The 20,868-nt window shown below is 39.9% G+C and overlaps 1 protein-coding gene across 3 annotated transcripts in view; it reads right to left on the reverse strand.

Annotated features, from left to right (window-relative positions):
* The window catches only part of kdm4c.L (lysine (K)-specific demethylase 4C L homeolog), a 121,954-nt gene that overhangs the window by 78,942 nt on the left and 22,144 nt on the right, over positions 1-20,868 (reverse strand). For 2 of the 3 annotated variants that reach the window (XM_018258140.2, XM_018258113.2), the window contains exons 6-8: positions 19,696-19,745; positions 7,933-8,036; positions 5,654-5,791 (exon numbers count right to left, since the gene is read on the reverse strand). In XM_018258140.2, coding sequence (XP_018113629.1) covers positions 5,654-5,791; positions 7,933-8,036; positions 19,696-19,745 — 292 coding nt within the window. Of the gene's footprint in view, positions 1-2,418; positions 2,479-5,653; positions 5,792-7,932; positions 8,037-19,695; positions 19,746-20,868 lie in introns of those variants that run through there. The other variant, XM_018258148.2, reaches the window with a different exon arrangement.

Below are 20,868 nucleotides of genomic sequence, written 5' to 3' on the forward strand. Positions count from 1 at the left end.
TTCTGGGTGATCTGATGGCTGGAGGAGTTCTTTGAGAAGCTGTCTGCAGAGTTACGGGCAGCAGGAAGTGTGTGGGCGTTGCTGGAACACGAGGTAAGGAGGAGGAAGCAGTGCAGCAAGGCAGACACACGATCTGATGTGTCTGCCTCTTTTAGGTCGGCCCTGCGACAATCCTGTCGCAGGACCGACATGACAGCCCCCAGCGTCGTTGCCCAGGGGGCTGTCAATGCTTCTAAAGCTCTGCAGAGGCGGCTAAAGCCGCTGATGCAGAGTACAGCGTGTAAAACTGCAAGCACATACAAGGTACGTGCTTGGCAGTTGAAGCCCTTGCCTGCCAGAACGTATGGTGTACGTGCTTGGCAGGCAAAGGGTTAAGGCACAGATCTATCATGTATAAAACTATTACTATTATGTACTACAGTCTTTTTAAACAATGTGACAGCATTATCCAAATTAACAGCAGAAGCAAAGAAAGCCATGTGCATATATATTTATAGGGACCTTTTGAATGTAAATCCAAACATTTCTTTTTTCCTTAGTTACTGGGCCATTTATCTAATTTCTCTAATTATCATATTCATATTATTAGTTATTACAGTTTATAACCTCTTCATGTTACACTTTAATATAGTGTTTGGCAAAGAGTGGTTCTTCCTCTTTGGCCTTCATCTGTTGAACTACATGGATGTGAAAGAACTAATTTAACTGTTCAGCCCTAGAAAGACAATCCTTCTAGTGAAAATCAGGAACAAGGACCCCGTGAACAAGGTATAGTCAGTTACAGGACTAGCTACCGTTGTAGCACATTCTAGATACATAAGGAATAGCTAGAAAGAGCTCCAACAAAGATTGATAGTTGGGGGCAGCTCTCTCACAGGCTCTGCTGTCCTAAGGGAAGGGGCCGCAGCATGGAGAGTATCCAGGCTATATTCTTGCCACAGATCCATTTTCTGGACCACCACTAGAAGATTAACCTTTCAACCCACCAAAATATATATATATATATATATATATATATATATATATATATATATATATATATATATATATATATATATATATATATTTATTTATACCTATAAACTTCCAAATGAGGTATAAGGGATTAATGTCAGATACTTTCAAGGCAGAGCAGGATTTCTGACACACCCCTGTGGGGAAAAAAAAAAAATGCCTCTGGCATTCTTAACCTTTATTTTGTGACAACAGCAAAACCCGCACTTCACTGTACCTAGCTGCTCAATCTTTTATAAACTGGCCAAACTTTTCAACCAAGACACTTTACCCGCGCCACTCCTTGCAGTGTCAGTGACATACTAATTTGTAAATGTGCATGGCGATCCTTTTGCAAGTTTTCTTTTTACACTGGCTTCACTTTACTGGTCTGATCTACCTTTTGACTACTTGCTCTTAATATACACTATTATTCAAATTCCCCCCATCAAGAAATACAAAGTAGCACCTTCTTTTTAATATATAACATGCCTTATGGAAACAGTAGTATTTCAGAAGTGACAAAGTTTATTGGATTAACAGAAAATATGCAATATGCATCATAACAAAATTAGACAGGTGCATAAATGTCGGCAACCCAACAAAGATATAACATCAATACTTAGTTGAGCCTCCTTTTGCAAATCTAACAGCCTCTAGACACCTCCTATAGCCTTTGATGAGTTTCTGGATGGCGGTATTTTTCACCATTCATTTATACAAAATCTTTCCAGTTCAGTTAAATTTAATGGCATCCCATAGATTTTTAATGAAATACAAGTCGGGGGACTGTGACAGCCATTCCAGAATTTCGTACTTCTCCCTCTGCATAAATGCCATTGTAGATTTCGAAGTGTATTGAGTGTTATTGTTTTGTTGGAATAGCCAACCCCTGCCTAACTTCAACTTGGTGACTGATGCTTGAACATCATCCTGATGAATTTGTTGATATTGGGTTGTATTCATCCGACCCTCAACTTTAGCAAGGGCTCCAGTCTCTGAACTAGCCACACGGCCCCACAGCATGATGGAACCTCCACCAAATTTGACAGTAGGTAGCAGGTGTTTTTCTTGGAATGCGGTCTTCTTCTTCCGCCATGCAAGCCGCTTTTTGTCATGACCAAATAACTACATTTTTGTCTCATCAGTCCAAAGCACTTTGTTCCAAAATGACTGTGGCTTGTCTAAATGAGATTTTGCATACAACAAGCAACGCGGTTTGTGGTGTGAGTGCAGAAAGGGCTTCTTTCTCAGCACCCTGCCATACAGATGTTCTTTGTACAAATTGTGTTAAATTGTAGAACGATGTACAGCTACACATCTGCAGCAAAATGTTCTTGCAGGTCTTTGGAGGTGATCTTTGGGTTGTCTGTAACCATTCTCACAATCCTCTGCATATGCCTCTCCTGTATTTTTCTTGGCCTGCCAGACCTGGGGTTACAGCAACTGTGCCTGTGGCCTTCCATTTCCTGATTACATTCTTTACTGTTGAAATGAACAGTTAAAACCTCTGAGATAGCTTTTTGTAGCCTAACTCTAAACCATGATACTGAACAATCTTTGTTGTTATTTAGATCTTTTGAGCATTGCTTTGAGGATCCCGTGCTATCAAACAGAAGCACAACTTGCAATTGGCCACCTTAAATACAGTTTCTTATGATTGGACACACCTGCCTATGAAGTTCAAGGATTAACAAACTAATCCAACCAATTTGGTGTTGCCAATGTAGGGGAATCCTTTTTTTTTTTGCCTGTGACATCATCCAGCCCAGTTACAGGCTGGAGAGCGACCCGATTGGCTGGGCACCCCAGTGCATCCTTGGGAGAGGGGGTGTGCCTGACTTTGGAGCCAAATGCAAGGGGTCTCCCAGAGAGCTGAACAGAGCCAGCACGAGTAGCTGTAAGACTGTTAAGTACAGAGAAGCTGTTAAATCTGTGGAATCTGTGGAGGTACAGATTAAGAGCAGCCTGTTCCCTGCCAAGCTGCTAGAGACTCAGAAGGAGAAAGGTGCCACTGGTGAGATTTATCCTGTTGCAGAGCTACCTATAATCTCCAGTGTGATTGCCTCTGAGAGCCCCCCGATGAATGAGCCACCCAAAGGAAGATACTGGCATGGATTCAAGCTTGGAGCCCCGAAGTAAAGACAATTCTGGTCTACTTACCTGCTACGTGGAAGCTGCTGCTAAATTCCAAAGAGAGAGGTACTTTTGGGAAATGGTAGCGCTACCTGGGAAATAAGAGCTCTGGGGAAGGGACATTTCATTTGAACTGTGTGGTTATTAACCCCTTCCAGAGGATTGGGACAGTTAAGTATCGAATAGTGATTTAGGTATTGTCCCACGTGTCCCCAGTGTAGGAGTGCATGGTGTATTTGTTTTTTTCTCCTGTGCACTACACTTTTGACATCACAAGGTGATTTTTTTTGTGCCAATTTCACTACAGGTATGGGATCCGTTATATGGAAACCCATTAACCAGAAAGCTCCAAATTAGAGAAAGGACTCCATTTTAATCAAATGATTAAAATTTTTAGAAATGATTTGCTTTTTCTCTGTAATAAAACAATACCTTGTACTTGACCCCAACTAGGATACAATTAATCCTAACTGGAAGCTAAACCAGCCAACTGGGTTTAATGTTTAAAGATTTTTTTTAGAAGACTGAATGTATGAAGATCAAAAACACTGAAAGATCAGTTATCTGGAAAACCCCAGTTTCTGCAATGTTATTCTGGATAACAGATCCCATACCAAAATGTTCACAATTATGAATAAAGCCATAATTTTCACTTAATTATAGGAGTGCTCCTTTTCTGCAATACATATATACAGTCTGTCATATTGGCTGGTGGCCACTAAATTTATTTAATGATCCAGTACAGGAAGTTATCCCTAGAGAATGAGTAAAAAAGTTTGCCTATCTGTAAATTTTACAGATAGAGCATTTCACCCAATTATGTAAGATCTAAAAGTTGAAATTCTAAAAAAAAAATATTAATATTGCTTTTAAATGTGTCAACTAGTGATGGGCGAATTTGGGGCGTTTCGATTCACCAAAAAATTCGCGAAACGGTATCCGTTTTTTTTTTTACGCTGGCGCAAATTCACTGGCGAAAATGCCCCGGCGTCCAAAAAAACCGGACACCGGCTTCCATTTTTTGTGACACTGGCGAAATTTCGTGGCGATTTTGCAAATGTATTCGCCAGCGGCGAATTGCGGGAATTCGCCATCACTAGTGTCAACTATTTTACAAAAAATACTAATAATGGTCATTGACTAAAATCCCCTACAGTAATTCATGGGGAAAAGTTTCAAAGGTTTTTCATGCGACACACAATTCAGTAGGGGTTGCTGATCAAACCCTCTCTAGCACCCCTAACTATTCTTCTATGCCATCCTCCTGCAGTTACCCTCATTCCATGCTTTTTTTTGTGTCTTGCGGAATTATATTTATTTTAACCTTAATAACACCCCTCATATTTGCACATAGACACCTTCATTAGCTCAGAATGAATCATTTATAAAGCACAAGCTGAAAAAAGATGAAAATTAGATATAGAATGATTAGGTGTAGAAAAAAGAAAATACAAAACAGGAGGGGGAGCTCTATCTTTTGTGTTATTTTGCTGATGTGTATTATCACACATAGCTGCCTACACAGTGTTAACACATAATCCATATTGACATATATCAATTCTACTAACTGAATTGGTGATAAAAACTATGCAATTTATACCTTTTCCCCTCTGACTTCCTATTCTTGCAATCAATCAACACTAATCTAAAGGTACCAATTATAGTGAGGTTGTAAAAAAAAAAAAATAGACATTAAGGGGCCGATTCACTAACTTCGAGTGAAGGATTCGAAGGTAAAAAACTTCGAATTTCGAAGTTTTTTTTGGGCTACTTCGACCATCGAATGGGCTACTTCGACCTTCGACTACGACTACGACTTCGAATCGAAGGATTCGAACTAAAAATCGTTCGACTATTCGACCATTCGATAGTCGAAGTACTGTCTCTTTAAAAAAAAAAACTTCGACCCCCTAGTTCGCCATCTAAAAGCTACCGAAGTCAATGTTAGCCTATGGGGAAGGTCCCCATAGGCTTGGCTAACTTTTTTTGATCGAAGGATATTCCTTCGATCGTTGGATTTAAATCCTTCGAATCGTTCGATTCGAAGGATTTAATAGTTCGATCGAAGGAATAATCCTTCGATCGTATGTTCGCACTATTTGCGCTAAATCCTTCGACTTCGATATTCGAAGTTGAAGGATTTCAATTCCCAGTCGAATATCGAGGGTTAATTAACCCTCGATATTCGACCCTTAGTGAATCAGCCCCTAAGTCAACCAAGTTCAAATTTTGAAACACCCTCTTTGTGAAAATTAAGGCAGGTATGTGTGAATGCATTTAAGCATAAATACCTGTGTCCTTGTGTTACCTTAAAATACTTGCCCATCACAACAAAAATGACAAGAGAGGAGAAAAAAGCAGAGCATTTTTCTAAATAATATATTATTAGGGTGCCAACTGGCAATCAGTAGGAGCTGAACAATATTCTAACAGCTTGATATGCTGAGATTGTAATTTTACAATGAAAGTTTCATGCAGCACAGCAGGACAACAAGCGTTTGTCTAACGCAAATCATCAGCTCACCAGTTTGGCAATTTTTCCGTAATCAATCCACCGGACTGTAGCAAAATTTGTCGATTCGGCACAGTTGAAACCATGATTGAAACCGGCGTGATACCCATATGGGAAAGTGATCATAAATTCACCAGGTTCTTGTGTAATCTGCAAGATTGAAAAGAGAGAAGGCATGATGAGTTGTGAAAGGAAAAGATGCATCAAACCGAGACATCAAAGAAGCAAGAGACAAAAAAAATTACGTGGTTAAGAATGAGAGCTAAAACAATCTAAAATCAGTAACTAAAGGGTCTAGTCCCCACAAATAAATATATTGGTAAACTAGTTCACAAAACAAAAATGTATAGAAACTATCATATTTACAAACAAAGAGGGGTTTATTGAACACTGAGAAGGTTAAGTAAAATTGACTAAGAGCAATTACACAAGCACTTGAAAAACTCTCCTACATGTGCCAATGCAAGGCTTGGTAGGCAAGCAACGGGAGTTGTTCATTCTATGCTTTGAAGAGTTCATGTGCAATGTAACCTCTACTTAAAACATTACAGTAGAATGTGCTGATGTATCAACAGGTTACAAATGGTTAGTACACTCTGCAAGGTCTTGCCTGGACCAAAATTTCAGCAGAAAAAGGTGTCTCCAAAAATGTGGGGGTGATGTGGGTACAGTGAGGGGGATGAAGTTACAGTGGCCTAAGGCTAACCGTTAATGATCCCTGCATGGGTTTACTTCCACTTTACATAGTTTTACTACATAAAATTCACAGTGCAAGCCCGGACTTGCACGTAATGCCCACCTGACATGTGTTGCACAATGGTTGCGCCCATGCGCATATGTGTGAAAAGTACAGAGCACTCAGGCAGAAGGTAGGCCCATACTTAACATGTTGAGAGGAATTATACAAAAAATTTAGGACATGTTAGGCCATCCAGACCAAGCCCCTATTGGACTTAAGTATATCCCATTCCTGTATGCCCCACAACTCTGAGTTATGTAAAGCAAGAGCATCTGCAAAATATGTATAGGTTTAAAAGTATGTTTCATTCAATATTATTTACTCACATTTCATCAGGCTCAACACTCCGTATTTAAAAGAATCATTGAAGAACATTTTTTTCTCTTAAAGCCATTTTGGTGATTTATTGATGTGTTTCCAGGTATTGTCTTCATGCATCACCCAACTACTATTAAAGGGGTCCTCCAACCACAAACACGTTTTGGTTTACTTTTATTTGTTGCATAACTAAAGAAAATGTCATTATAAACATCCCAAAATTCATTAAAATATTTTAAACCTTTTGTAAATTATAGTATCTGTTTATCCATTTCTGTCCTCCTGATCCGACTCTTACAACAATTTAACAAGAGTCAGATCTCCTCTGCTGCAAACAGCAAATCAGACCCAAACCTTGATATTCCCTCCACCATGCTTCATTGTCGGAGATTAGATATTGGCAAATACGGCACAGCAATGGCATGAATAATTTCAACGTTTGCCTTATCCATCCAAAGAACACTGTTTCAGAAGCATTGTGGAATAGCAGGTGGTCTTTTGCAAACAAGAGAAGAGAGTACCTAGGTGGTGTCCTTCCATTAACACTTTTGTTTTTCCAACGTTTTTCTTTTAGTGGACATATGAACACAATCTTGGCAAGTTCAAAATACTTCTGCAGAGACACTGCTGTTACCCTAGTGTTCCTTTTCACCTTTGTCAGTACTGCAGGCTGCCATCTTGCCATGATTTTTAAAGCACACCCCACTTCCTTCAACTGAAGACTGTGCCTTACTGCAAATTGATGAACATACAGACCTTTAGAAAAGCTCTGTAGCTTCTTCAAGCTTTATGCATCTCTGCAATTATTCTTCCAAGGTATTCTCATATGAGATATAAGCAGCACATTCTTGAGAAGAGTTACAACATTGTGTTTGGTGCTAATTGTGAGTAGGTTAAAGTTCAGATAACATTTATGAATAATACATTCAAAAATCCAGGTAATTAGGCAGAAAAAGCAACAACCCACATCAGAATGGATTACAGATCCCACAGCCTATCAACTCCCATAGAAAGAGAGGCGTATCTTCAGGAGAGCCACTGGTAAGTTTAAATATCCTCAGTAATGGCTGGAATGTGATGAATGAAAACATGCAGTATTGTACAACATTACAAAAGAAGTCAGTGTCTTATTTGCATATGGTTTAGATCTCTTGTGTAAGTACTGCTTTCGTAAAGAAGTTTCTACAGTAATGGTTCTATAAGGATTTACAAACAAATTGCCACTGTTGTGTACCTTGCTAAATGGAATTCCATATTTCTTCAATATTGATGGAGAAATGAGAGTCATTTTATGCCTCAGAAACGCATCACAACCCTGAAAACTGCTGGGAAAGAAACCTGCAAAAATAATAAGCACATTAAAAGTTTCAGTATTTTGAATATGAAACAAATTTTATGACATTCCTGTCTAATAGTGTGTAAAGTTGAAATAAGTTTAATTACCAAATTACCTTTTTTATTTATTTTCCTATATAATTTGTTTTAAATTTTGTTCCTCTGCCTTCTATGAAATTGATCCTGATATGGACTCTGCTTGTACTCTTAGACTTGCATTAGCTCTATTTGTACATCCTCCCTTAAACTAGCATCTTAGTAAATAGGTCCCTCACATCATGCTTGAGGTTGGATGGTCTTGTCTAGGCAGTGTGCAACCAGCTGGGTCTCTCTTAGCTGAATTCTCCCAGTAGAGGCAAGGCTAGTTAAGAAAAAATAAGCAGAGGGCCAAATGTCCTAAAATGTTCTCATGTGTTGCTGCACTTGGAATGTATGGAGGCAACATGCTCCAGGGTATTTGGGGTGTCATAAGGACACAGAAAAGGAACTCTACATAGTATTAGGAAAATATCTAAAAAAGAAATCAGTTAAACAACTAGCTTCAGAGTTGTTACATGTATAACCGCCCACATCAATGATTTTACACTTTTGTTTCTCTCATATTTATGATACAGTGGGCGTGTTTACTTATGCAGTGCAAATATGTAACCAAAAAAAAAAGCAAACTAAGATTGGTTTGTATTATTCTACCTTCAGTATTATGTTTAATGCAATTTGCATGGGTTACTGTTTGAACAAAAAATTGCCTTATGTTAATAAGAGGGTCTAATATATCTACCAAATCAGAGCTATAAATATTAGCAAATGTTTGTGTGCTAAATCTGGCTAACTGATCCACAAAATGCATGTCCTATTTAGTTATGACAAGTATCAGGAAAAATAGCATGACAGGGTTCGCCATAAACAAAATTTCTCAGCAGCACATAGAAATACAAAACAATGTATGTCAGTTTACTTTTTTTAAAATACTACATTTTCCCAACAAGTCTCATTAGTAACTAATCAATACTATCCATTTAGGAAGTAAGATGAAGATGTAAAGCTGGCCTGGAATAACAGAAATGTGACAAATTAACATTTTAGGCATTCTGTGGTTCCTATTCTTTTAGAGATAAAACAAGAATTAACCTCTAATACAAGCCAAATAATCTATGAAAAGTATCAAAAATTTCATTAAAATATTCCACTTAGAAAATGTGTGGAAACAACAAACACTATTCAATAAATCTTTCAAATGAATGCATTACAACAATGCTGTGAAATGGACAGTTCTGTATTATTGAGCAAGAAGCAACAGATCAAGAACGTAATCTAGCATGAAATTAAAATACATGCACATATAATGTATTCATTATTAGACTTCGATTTTACTATTCAATGTAAAATTCTTCTGGGTTTGGAACTCATTCATGACTCAATCAAATCCATTTAAGAGTATACTGAATTCTGCTTCTCAACTAAAGCCCTTCTAAAGCACTTTAGTTGGATGTTGGCACTTTATTTTATAGCCGTTTTCGTTTAGAATTTTCAGCAGGTGGTATCCTTGTCCTTTCAGCACAATGATTTCATTTGGAATAATGCATAAGGAAATCAGTCATTTAAATAACTTATTTTTTTGTTTTCAGCAACCACAAAAATAAAGAAACAACAGAATAAGAATAAGTCACTCAGCAAAAAAATTAAGTTTCCATAATGGACAATTTATCATATAAACACAGTTCTAACCTGTGTGGCTACAAGTAACCTGGCATGCATTTATTTCCCAAATTAATTCTGCTTGCAAAATGATTTAGTTTATTATTATGCAGTACATATTGTTCTATCTTAGCTGTAAGAGAGGGAGGATGGGGCTATATCCCTCCCCCCAATTTTTTACCTTCAGTTCTGGTATTTAATATTTAGTGCATATTTTGCAGTGTGCAAATTGACCACTCATACTATGAGCCCCCCTCCCTCAATAAAAAAACTCTACTGCTGCCTATGCCATCATCATTTTACGGTACTTAGATGTGTGTCTAAGAAGCAGAGGTATTTAGACTAAATCACTACATGTTTTCAGTTGTCAAACACTTGAGGGTGCATTTTGACAACTATCCCTGCTAGCCAGGGCCAACATCAGAAATCAGGTGGCCTCCATACTACTTAGTTAGCAGACACCATTGTCTGTCTGGGACCCCTGGGCAGTAAATCCTGCTAAGTAAAATAGGGCTCCAATAAAAAAAAATTCAACTGGTTTCCACACTCCCATTTCACCCAGTCATGGTCCATTACACTCAGGATAAACCCACAATCTCCTATTAGGTCAGAAGTGGAGCACAGGCTGGCAAAAGGAAATCAGCAACTAGGATCAAAGTGGGTATTATATATATATATATATATATATATATATATATATATATATATATATATATATTCCACTGGGAGCATTTAAATAGGTTATTTTAAAACCATAATTTTATTTAAGTTAATTAAAAACAGGCCGATAAACAATTAATTTTTTGGATGTGGCTCTCACCTTGAATGGCACTAAAGTTGATTTCACACTATACCGCAAACCTACTGATAAAAATGTTTTATTACATTTCTTAAGCAGTCATCCTAATTCAATGAAAAAGTCTTTACCAATTTCCCAATTTTGCGGAACAATTTGAATACAAATAATCGGGAACTACAGCTGATTGAGATGTGGAATCGCTTTAAAGACAGGGGCTATTCTGATAAAGTGTTAAATGATGCTTTGAGTATAGCGAGGGATCCTCTCAGGGCCAGACTCCCTCTAAGGGTGAACAAGCAAATGTGGTGTTTAGTACTAGGTATAATCATGGTACGATGAACATGGGTAGGTTTGTTAAAAAACAATGAAACATTATCCAGGCGGATAAGGAATTAGCCAGAATTATCCCAAATCCCCCAATAGTATGTTACAAAAGGGGCACAAATTTGAGGGATTTATTGGTTAAAAATTACCCTGTTCTGTGTTATACCGTGAAACCACGGACATGGCTGGCCAACAACCAGGCTGTTTCAGATGCCCTACCTGTACCTCATGTCGCTACAAGTCCCCCAATCACTCTTGCACCCACATACGGGCAAACGGTTGGAGATTAGACATCATATTACATGTAGTACTACGCATGTGATATATCTTATCACATGCCCGTGTGGGTTATCCTATGTCGGAAAAACTGACCTGACCCTTAGGCTCCGGATGGATGCCCATCGATCCGCAATAAGTACGGCTTTTAGGGATGGGAAAACTACAAAACCGGTAGCCAAACATTTTCTGGAAAAAGGCCACAGACTTCCCTCTTTCAAATTTATTGGGATTGATCACATTCCACCACTTAGAAGGGGAGGGGATCGTTCCAATATTCTACTCCAACGTGAGGTATTTTGGATAAAAAAGCTAAACACTTTGGCCCCTTTAGGCCTGAATGAAAATTGTCCCTTAACGTGCTTTTTAAAGCAGAGGTGAGACATTTGTTTGCTATATTGTGCTACATTGTGTGCCCTTTACTATATTATTTTTTGTTTAAATATTCTTGAGTATTTTGATACATTGTATATGTTTGATTGACATGCATCTACAAATTGTAACAAAAATGTATGTGCAGGTTTCTGTTTTCTCTATAATTGACTCTGTGATTTTATCTATTTTTATTAATTTTCTTTTTGTTCATATTTGTTTCACAGGTTTTCTCAGTGCTTTATCCTAGTCACTTGGGTAATAATACATGCTGGTGATTGGCTTCCTCTCTAATTTCACTTGACTCTGATCTGGTGTATGTGATTGGGTGAGTGCCTCTCCCTTCCTTCTTTTTGGTCTATTTAAAGGTTTGATTTTAAACATTCATGGTCTTGAAAAAGGTCCTAGATGTGGACCGAAACGTCGGCCTGTTTTTAATTAACTTAAATAAAATTATGGTTTTAAAATAACCTATTTAAATGCTCCCAGTGTGCACTCATTCTCCCTTGGAAAATCTATTGAAAATTTTTTTTTGAGAAGCACCTGGGTATTTTGCTTTATTCAGTGGAGTGCGGAAACCACAAGTATTTTATATATATATATATATATATATATATATATATTTTTTTTATATATATATATATATATATATATATATATATATATATATATATATATATATATATATATATATATATATATATATATATATATATATATATATATATATATATATATAAATCACAGAAAACACTAAACATCAATGTCAGCTTGTAAAATATTGAAGAAAAAATTTAAATAAAAAGCAGCTGAAGGGCAAATCCAAACTGCTTTATTTGATGTAACTCTAATATATTTCCAATAAAATATTTGTAGGTTCCACAGTCAATCAAAACTTCAGAAAAACTACAGATGAAAGCATACAGGCACAAAAGGCAAGTATGATAATTATGATGTGCAGACAAGATAATGGAAAATATTGCAGCCTTTGTCTTATGCATTGAGTGCAGGCTTGACCTGGGCAACTGGTGATGCCTCATTGCATTTAACACAGTCAACAACATTAATGGAACGGCTGTTTTATCACTGTAATTATTTAAATGAATGTAATCATTCCTGAAGAAATCTAGTTGGTGTGATGCAGCTCCATTTTCATGAGTATTTTTTGCATTTCTACAGGAAACAACTTCAAGATTACACTTAATGATTTGATCTACAAAAATGAATTGATTGCTATAAATGACTACACAAGTTAAAATATAGGCACAGATTTCTTCAGCCAATCTCTTCTTATTTCAGTTTGTCATTAACATTTTGTATTTAAAAACCTTTTTTTTAAGATTAATTTAATTTGTATTTGTTCCTAAATATATGCTGTAAATTTACATACATTTGAAAATCAGAAAGAGGACAAAATGTTCTGCCATGAGTAGCACAGTGAATTTTTTTTTGACCAAGTCCATTTTGTGGCCATAACCCTAAATACCATGTTTAGGGTTTTAGATCAGGACGCTGGCGTCAGTGCGTCGGCGTCCGCGTCATGACGTCAGCGCGTCCACAATTGGCGCCAAACCCTGGCCTATTTAAAGCAGCTTCAGAGTCTCCTCAATGCCCAATTATAGGTTTTCGCTTGCTGATTCCTGGGTGTGTTTCTCGTTGAATATCTTGTGTACCGACCTTGCCTGAACTCTCGTCTTTGAACCTCGTCTGCCTGAACTGATTCTACTGCCTGTTTATGACTATTCTATTGCCTACTCCTTCTGTACTGCGAACTCGGACTTTGTTACCTCCTCCTTGGTCCTTACTACCTCGGGGCCCTCGGGCCTTACATTATAATTGGGCCATGGACCCTTCTGAGGAGCCTCATGTCCCTACAGATGTCGGCAGAGCCGTTTGTGGTTTGGCTTCTCGCATGCAGACCTACGAAGCCCAGCAAACCCACTTCGGCCAGGCACTAGAAGCAATCCTGGAGAAATTGTCTGCCTTGTCTCCAGTGGCTCCAGTTCGTCCGCCGGTTCCAGCTACTCCGCTCCAGATTTCCGAACCTCGCATCCCTGCACCTCCCCTGTACAGCGGTGATCCGGAATCATGCCGTGGTTTCATCAATCAGTGTGAGATCCAGTTCACCCTGCTTCCAGGTCAGTTTGTCTCGGGAGCGAGCGAAGGTGGGCTATATCATCACCCGCCTGCAAGGGAAAGCTCTGGAGTGGGCTTCTCCTCTCTGGGAGAAGGAGGATCCGGTCATTGACGATGCCAAGGCCTTCATCCGTGACCTTCGCACGGTGTTCGACGCCCCAGGTCGATCCGCTTCAGCTTCTGCTCGCTTGTTCCAATTACAGCAAGGCACTCGTACAGTTCCTGAGTATGCCATCGAATTCCGTACCCTGGTGGCTGAGACTTCGTGGAACAACGATAGCTATCATGCTGCCTTCTATAATGGGCTGGCAATGCGCATTAAGGACGATCTGGTGTCCCGTGAAATGCCTCCACTCTGGGAAGATCTCGTTGCCTTGGCAGTGAAAGTGGATACCCGGCAGAGGGAGCATCAAGTTGATCGAGAGCGGGCAAGGAAATTCCAGAGATTTCAACCAGTACTGGCTCCTCGCTTTCAGAGACCATTTCTTTCCAGTTTGGCTCCTTCCCCACCCTCTCCTTCTTCTCCTGCGGTTCCTGCAATTTCTTCTCCTTCGGCTGAAGAACCGATGCAGATAGGACGGGCTCGCCTTTCCGAACAGGAGAAGCTTCGGAGAAGGGCTGCTGGTCTTTGCCTTTATTGTGGGGGCAAGGCCCACTTCGCCTATGAATGCCCTGTGAAGCCGGGAAACGCCAACACCTAGGTATGTTTGGGGAGACTTACCTGGGTGGAATTGGTCCTTCTCCCCATTCTTCTACTCTACGTTTCCTTCTTCCTGTACAGATCCGGTTTGGAACCCAAAAGATTTCTTCCCAAGCTTTCCTCGATTCTGGGTGCAGCAGGGAATTTCATGGACAAAGATTTTGCCGGAAAACATTCCATTCCTCTTCAACCCTTGGCTGTTCCCCTTCGAGTTCTTGCCATTGATGATCGTCCATTATCTTCTGCTGTTATTTCACAGTCTACCCTGGAACTTTCTCTCACTGTGGGAACGATGCATCTAGAAAGACTGTCTTTTCTCTTAATTGACTGCCCTTCAACTCCCATTGTACTTGGTCTGCCCTGGCTGAGTATTCACAATCCAGTCATTGATTGGTCTTCTGCTCAGATCTCCCGCTGGAGTCCTTTTTGTCAACAGAACTGTCTGCCTGTCAAATCTCTTATTAAAGTTTCTTCTGTGACCCCGAATTCTTCTTTACCTCCAGTTTACCAAGTCTTCTCAGATGTTTTCAACAAGAAGTCTGCTGAAACCTTACCTCCTCATCGTTCCTATGATTGTCCTATTGAACTGCTTCCTGGATCCATGCCTCCTAGGGGCCACACCTACCCGCTTTCCCCTTCCGAAACTTTTGCTATGAAGGAATACATCCAGGAAAACCTCCAAAGGGGGTTCATTCGTCCATCTTCCTCTCCGGCCGGGGCTGGATTCTTCTTTGTGGAAAAGAAAGACGGCGGTTTGCGGCCCTGCATTGACTACAGGGGTTTAAACAAAGTTACGGTGAAAAATCGTTACCCTCTTCCTCTCATCTCTGAATTGTTCGACCAGCTCAAGGGTGCAAGCCTCTTCACCAAACTAGATCTGCGTGGGGCCTACAATCTTATCCGGATCAGAGAAGGAGACGAATGGAAGACCGCATTCAATACTCGTGACGGGCATTATGAGTACTTGGTTATGCCCTTCGGCCTTTGCAATGCTCCTGCGGTCTTTCAAGAATTCGTTAATGATATCTTCCGGGATCTGTTGGGGCAATATGTGGTCGTTTATTTGGACGATATTCTTATTTTTTCCAAAAACCTCCAAGAACATCGTCACCAGGTTCAAGAAGTTCTTTCCCGTCTACGAAAAAACAATCTGTTTGCCAAGTTGGAGAAATGTTCCTTTGAAGTATCAACCATTTCTTTCCTAGGATACATCATTTCCCAACAAGGCTTCAAGATGGATCCAGCCAAGGTTTCGGCAATTCAAGGTTGGCCTCTTCCCACCAGTGTCAAGGCTGTTCAAAGATTCATCGGCTTTGCTAACTATTATAGACAGTTCATTAAAGGTTTTTCGTCTAAGATTGCTCCAATTCTTGCTCTTATACGTAAAGGGGGTAAACCTCAGCATTGGTCTTCTCTAGCCTTGGAAGCTTTCAAGACTCTTAAAGAATCCTTTTCGTCTGCCCCAATCCTTAGGCACCCTGAACCTCTCCAACCTTTCTTCATCGAAGTAGATGCCTCGGATATTGGAGCAGGAGCAATATTATCTCAAAGATCCTCTTCTGATGGTAAACTGCATCCGTGTGCCTTCTTTTCCAAGAAGTTTTCCTCCTCCGAAAGAAATTATGACGTAGGGAACCGTGAGTTACTGGCTGTCAAACTTGCTCTAGAAGAGTGGAGACACTTACTTGAAGGGTCATCGGTCCCTGTAACCATCTTCACCGACCACAAAAACCTAGAGTATATCCAGACTCTTAAGCGCCTCAATCCCCGACAAGCCAGATGGGCACTGTTCTTCTCACGTTTTAACTTCATCTTAACTTTTCGTCCTGGTTCAAGAAACAAGAAAGCGGATGCTCTTTCCCGAAGTTTTACCCCCGAAAATCCCATCTCTGAAGACCCAGAATCCATTGTGCCTCCTACAAAGATCATTGCCGCCCTGTTTCCTTCCCTTGCTTCTCATCTTTTGTCTATTCAAGCCTCTGCTCCTGTGGAAACTCCTGTAGGCGTAGCCTTTGTTCCTCCTGAGCTTCGTCATTCCATTCTGGTCCAATCTCACAGCTCGAAGCAGGCCGGTCATCCTGGAATTAAAAAAATGACTGAACTTTTATCTCGTCTCGTCTGGTGGCCTTCTTTAAGAAAAGATGTTAAAGACTTTGTTTCTTCCTGCTCCACTTGTGCTGTATCCAAGTCTGGACATTCTCCTCCCAAAGGCCTACTTTTACCTTTGCCTGTTCCTTCCCGCCCTTGGACCCATTTGGCAATGGATTTCATCGTGGATCTTCCTGCTTCCTCCGGCTACACTGTCATCTGGGTGGTGATTGACAGATTTAGTAAGATGGCACACTTTATTCCTCTTCGGAAACTTCCTTCAGCTCCAGAACTTTCTTCTTTATTCATTAAACATATTTTTCGTCTCCATGGTTTTCCTGCTGAGATTGTCTCTGACCGTGGGTCCCAATTTATTTCTAAGTTTTGGAGGTCTCTTTGTAAAGCCCTTAATATTTCCCTGCAGTTTTCTTCTTCATATCATCCCCAGTCTAATGGAGCGGCAGAAAGAGTTAACCAGGCTCTTGAACAGTTCCTCCGATGTCATATATCCCTGTGTCAGGATGATTGGGCTGACCTCCTTCCTTGGGCCGAATTTGCACATAACAATGCCTTGCACTCTTCTTCCGAAAAGTCTCCTTTTTTTTGTGTTTATGGTCTTAACCCCTTGGCTTTTCCTCAAGATCTTCTGCTCACAAATGTTCCTGCCGCCAACGATCAAGCTGCCCACATGTCGGCCATCTGGCAGGCTACTATTGTCAACTTAGAGAAGAGTTCCCTTGCACAGAAGAAGTTTGCTGACAAGAGGAGAGTTTCTTCCCCTCTGTATGTTCCTGGTGACAAGGTCTGGCTGTCTACTCGCAATATTCGCCTCAAAGTTCCTTCACCTAAACTTGGTCCCAAGTTTATTGGTCACTTCCCTATCACCGAGATCATCAATCCTGTGGCTGTGCGGTTGCAACTTCCTCCTGAGATGCGGATCCCCAATGCTTTCCATGTTTCTTTGCTTAAACCTGCAGTTTCTTCTTCTTCTTCCTCCCCAGCTCCTGTCATTGTAGATGGGCATCAAGAGTTCGAAGTAAAGAAGATTTTGGGCTCTCGGATTTCTAGAGGCACCCTGCAGTACCTCATTGAATGGAAGGGATTCGGTCCTGAGGAGTGCTCGTGGGTAAGAAGCTCCGATGTCCATGCTCCTCTCTTGGTCCAAAGGTTTCATCGACAGTTCCCTTCCAGCCCAGGTGGTCCTGAGGCCCCCCCTAAGGAGGGGGGTACTGTAATGATAACCGATTATCTTCTCCAAGATGGCGGCCAAGATGGCGTCCAAGATGGCGGTCTCCTGGATCCTGCTGGTCGCAGCACTATGACATCAGCGTCTTTACGCCCTCGGATTGGTCGCCGGCGTTGGAACGGACGCCGGCGTCAGACTGTGCGTCGGCGTCAGGACGCTGGCGTCAGTGCGTCGGCGTCCGCCTCATGACGTCAGCGCGTCCAAAATTGGCGCCAAACCCTGGCCTATTTAAAGCAGCTTCAGAGTCTCCTCAATGCCCAATTATAGGTTTTCGCTTGCTGATTCCTGGGTGTGTTTCTCGTTGAATATCTTGTGTACCGACCTTGCCTGAACTCTCGTCTTTGAACCTCGTCTGCCTGAACTGATTCTACTGCCTGTTTACGACTATTCTATTGCCTACTCCTTCTGTACTGCGAACTCGGACTTTATTACCTCCTCCTTGGTCCTTACTACCTCGGGGCCCTCGGGCCTTACAGGTTCAACATAACACACTGCAAATCATGTTAGATGTCCTGCAAAAGCTTTATGGTGCCGCAACTGCACAAAAGTAGGACATTTTGCTAAGATCTGCCGTAGTTCTGCTAAAGATGTTCATGAAGTCACTCCTACAAATGTCACAGTATTAAGTGTGGATAATGCTGGTACATTTATTCCAGACAAGTTTATATGCACAGTCAGTGTCAGTACTGCTTCTGCTGACAAGGGGCACTCCATTAACTTGATGCTTGATACAGCTTCAGCTGTTTCAATACTACCAAAGGATATTTTCTTGAAATACTTTGCAAAAGATCCGCGGCTACCCAAAACATAACACAAGGTGATGAGTGCAGTGACATCTGGGAAGTGCACAATGGAAAGAGATTCTTGTGCCGAAGGCATAGAGGCAGGGAAGGGAAACTATGATTGACAGCTGAGATTTTAAAATGTGTTTAAACGGGAATGGATGTTTTGATTAAAAAGATTTTGGGTTTGTTTTTTGTTTTTTTATTAAAAAGGACTTGTATTACAGATTATGGCTTAAACCCTTTTCATAAATTGTATTTCATTTCCCTTTAAATTATACGTTACTACTAGAATGGAATTTAGCATACAAATCAATTATCTTGTTATTTTTGGATGTTCGTTACTTCTAACATCCCAGCTTCTTTCATGCTCATTATGAACTCTTTAATTATTGTTAATGTAATTTGCAGTCAAAAAATTAATACTGTTAACTGCCTCTGCATCAGTAGAAATTACTGAATACTTTAATGAGCATTAGTATACTCCTAGAAAGATTATCTGCAAAGTTTAGACTGTTTATATTACTCATTGCACACAGGATACACAGGAGTCAAACTGTTCCTTTTAAATAGATTCTTGTGTATTTTCCATTTTCTTTTAAAATTGAGTAAAGTTATAATCATTGGTGGGGTGTCAAATATTAGGCACCCCAAGTGATTATAATCTCTTACTTGATACCCTGGGCTGGTGACAATCTTTTCCTATGCAATGCCTATTGCCTTGTGGTTAGAACATAACCTCACCATTTTAATTGCCTCCCTGCTTTCTGTTTTAAAGTTTGCTGTGGGATATGCTTGTCAACAGATGCAGTATAAGATCGTAAAAAGCACAATAAATGAACCACAGTAAAACCTAGCAGAAACAACCACAAAATGTCAAATAATTAAATTTTTTCATTAAAGGGGACAATGTACAAAGTGCAAAAAACTAGAGGAAAACACCATTGTTTTGCCAAAATTGCATCTAGCCTTCCCAGTCAGGGGCAACTTTTGATATATGGGCCCTAGGGCCCACAATCGCCCATGATCAGATCATCCCAATATCCCCAACCAATCAATGTGGGCATATCTGGGAGAGATCCGCTCGTTCGGTGACATCGCCAAACGAGCGGATATCTATGTGTATGGCCACAAGTCACAGAAGAATGTTTGCACTGTATTATCTGTAGGAGAGCCCTTCAAACTTTGCATTGACAGAATAAAATTCATTGTTTGGCATCACTGAAAATACATTAAAATATTACCTTGAGCCAGTCTTTCCAGTCTTTTACCATGCTCTGGTGGAACTGTATACCTGACAAAGAAAAAGACAAAATATTAAATACACTAAAATCAAACTCATTCCTTCCAATATAAATACAGGCACAATATTTGTGATTTGAAAACCTGTTCTATCCAAAATACAGGTATAGGACCTATTATACTGAATGCTTGGGACCTTTAAGTATGATGTTGTGAGTGATAGACAATTTGCAGTAGGTTTTCTTTTTGCATTATTTGTGGTCTGAGTAATTTAGCTTTTTATTCAGCAGCTTTCCAGCAATCTAGTTTCTAGAGTTCAAATGACCCTAGCAAACAATGCATTGATAAGAATGAGAGACTGTATAGGAATAGGAAGAGGCATGAATAGAAAGATGAGCAATAAAAAGTAGCAATAACAATAGCCTTACATAGCATTTGTTTAAAGACCACTAAATGAAAATAGAGTCTGAAGAAGGCAAACCATTCAAAAAAAACATAAAAGAAAATTGAAGACAAACTGAAAACTTGCTTAGAATTAGCATTTTATATTAGATATTAAAAGTTAACTTAAAGGTGATCCACCAGTTTAATATTTAGACAGTAAAAAAAAACAATGGAATAGTTTTTCCACAAATATGGATTCATGCAGCTTAGTTACGCTGATTATAAAAGAGGAAAATTAAATAATTTATAAAATGAGTAATTGCTTAAAATGGAGTCTATGGGAGATGGCCTGCTGTAAATCAAATTGATCCAGATAACAGATTTCTGGATAAAGTATCCGATGCATGTACTTTAATACCTTCCCTGCCAGTAACATTTCACACTTGGGCAGGTTTGGGTTGAAATTTGGTTAACCATTGTGGATAAGTGTTTGGGTGTGGGTAGTACACTCCTCCTCTGCTCCTGAAGATTCCTGGTCTTGGAATCAGAGCATGCACAGAAGCAGAATACAGAGTGAGAAGATGCGGCTATGGGTAGGGTGTGGCTCCTACAATGTTAAAATGTTGAGGGTTAGGGACGGGTGCGGGTTAAGGTTTTACAAGCTAGGGTCGATGTGGGTTGAGTTTTTTCTGACCTGCACATCCCTATTATACTGTAATGTATGCTGGATGTCACAGTAGGTTTAATAAAATTAGGGAGGGGAGTTGCTTATTTCATAAAAAAAAACATTT

This window comes from Xenopus laevis, chromosome 1L, assembly GCF_017654675.1.
Source record: "Xenopus laevis strain J_2021 chromosome 1L, Xenopus_laevis_v10.1, whole genome shotgun sequence".
NCBI classification, from domain to species: domain Eukaryota; kingdom Metazoa; phylum Chordata; class Amphibia; order Anura; family Pipidae; genus Xenopus; species Xenopus laevis.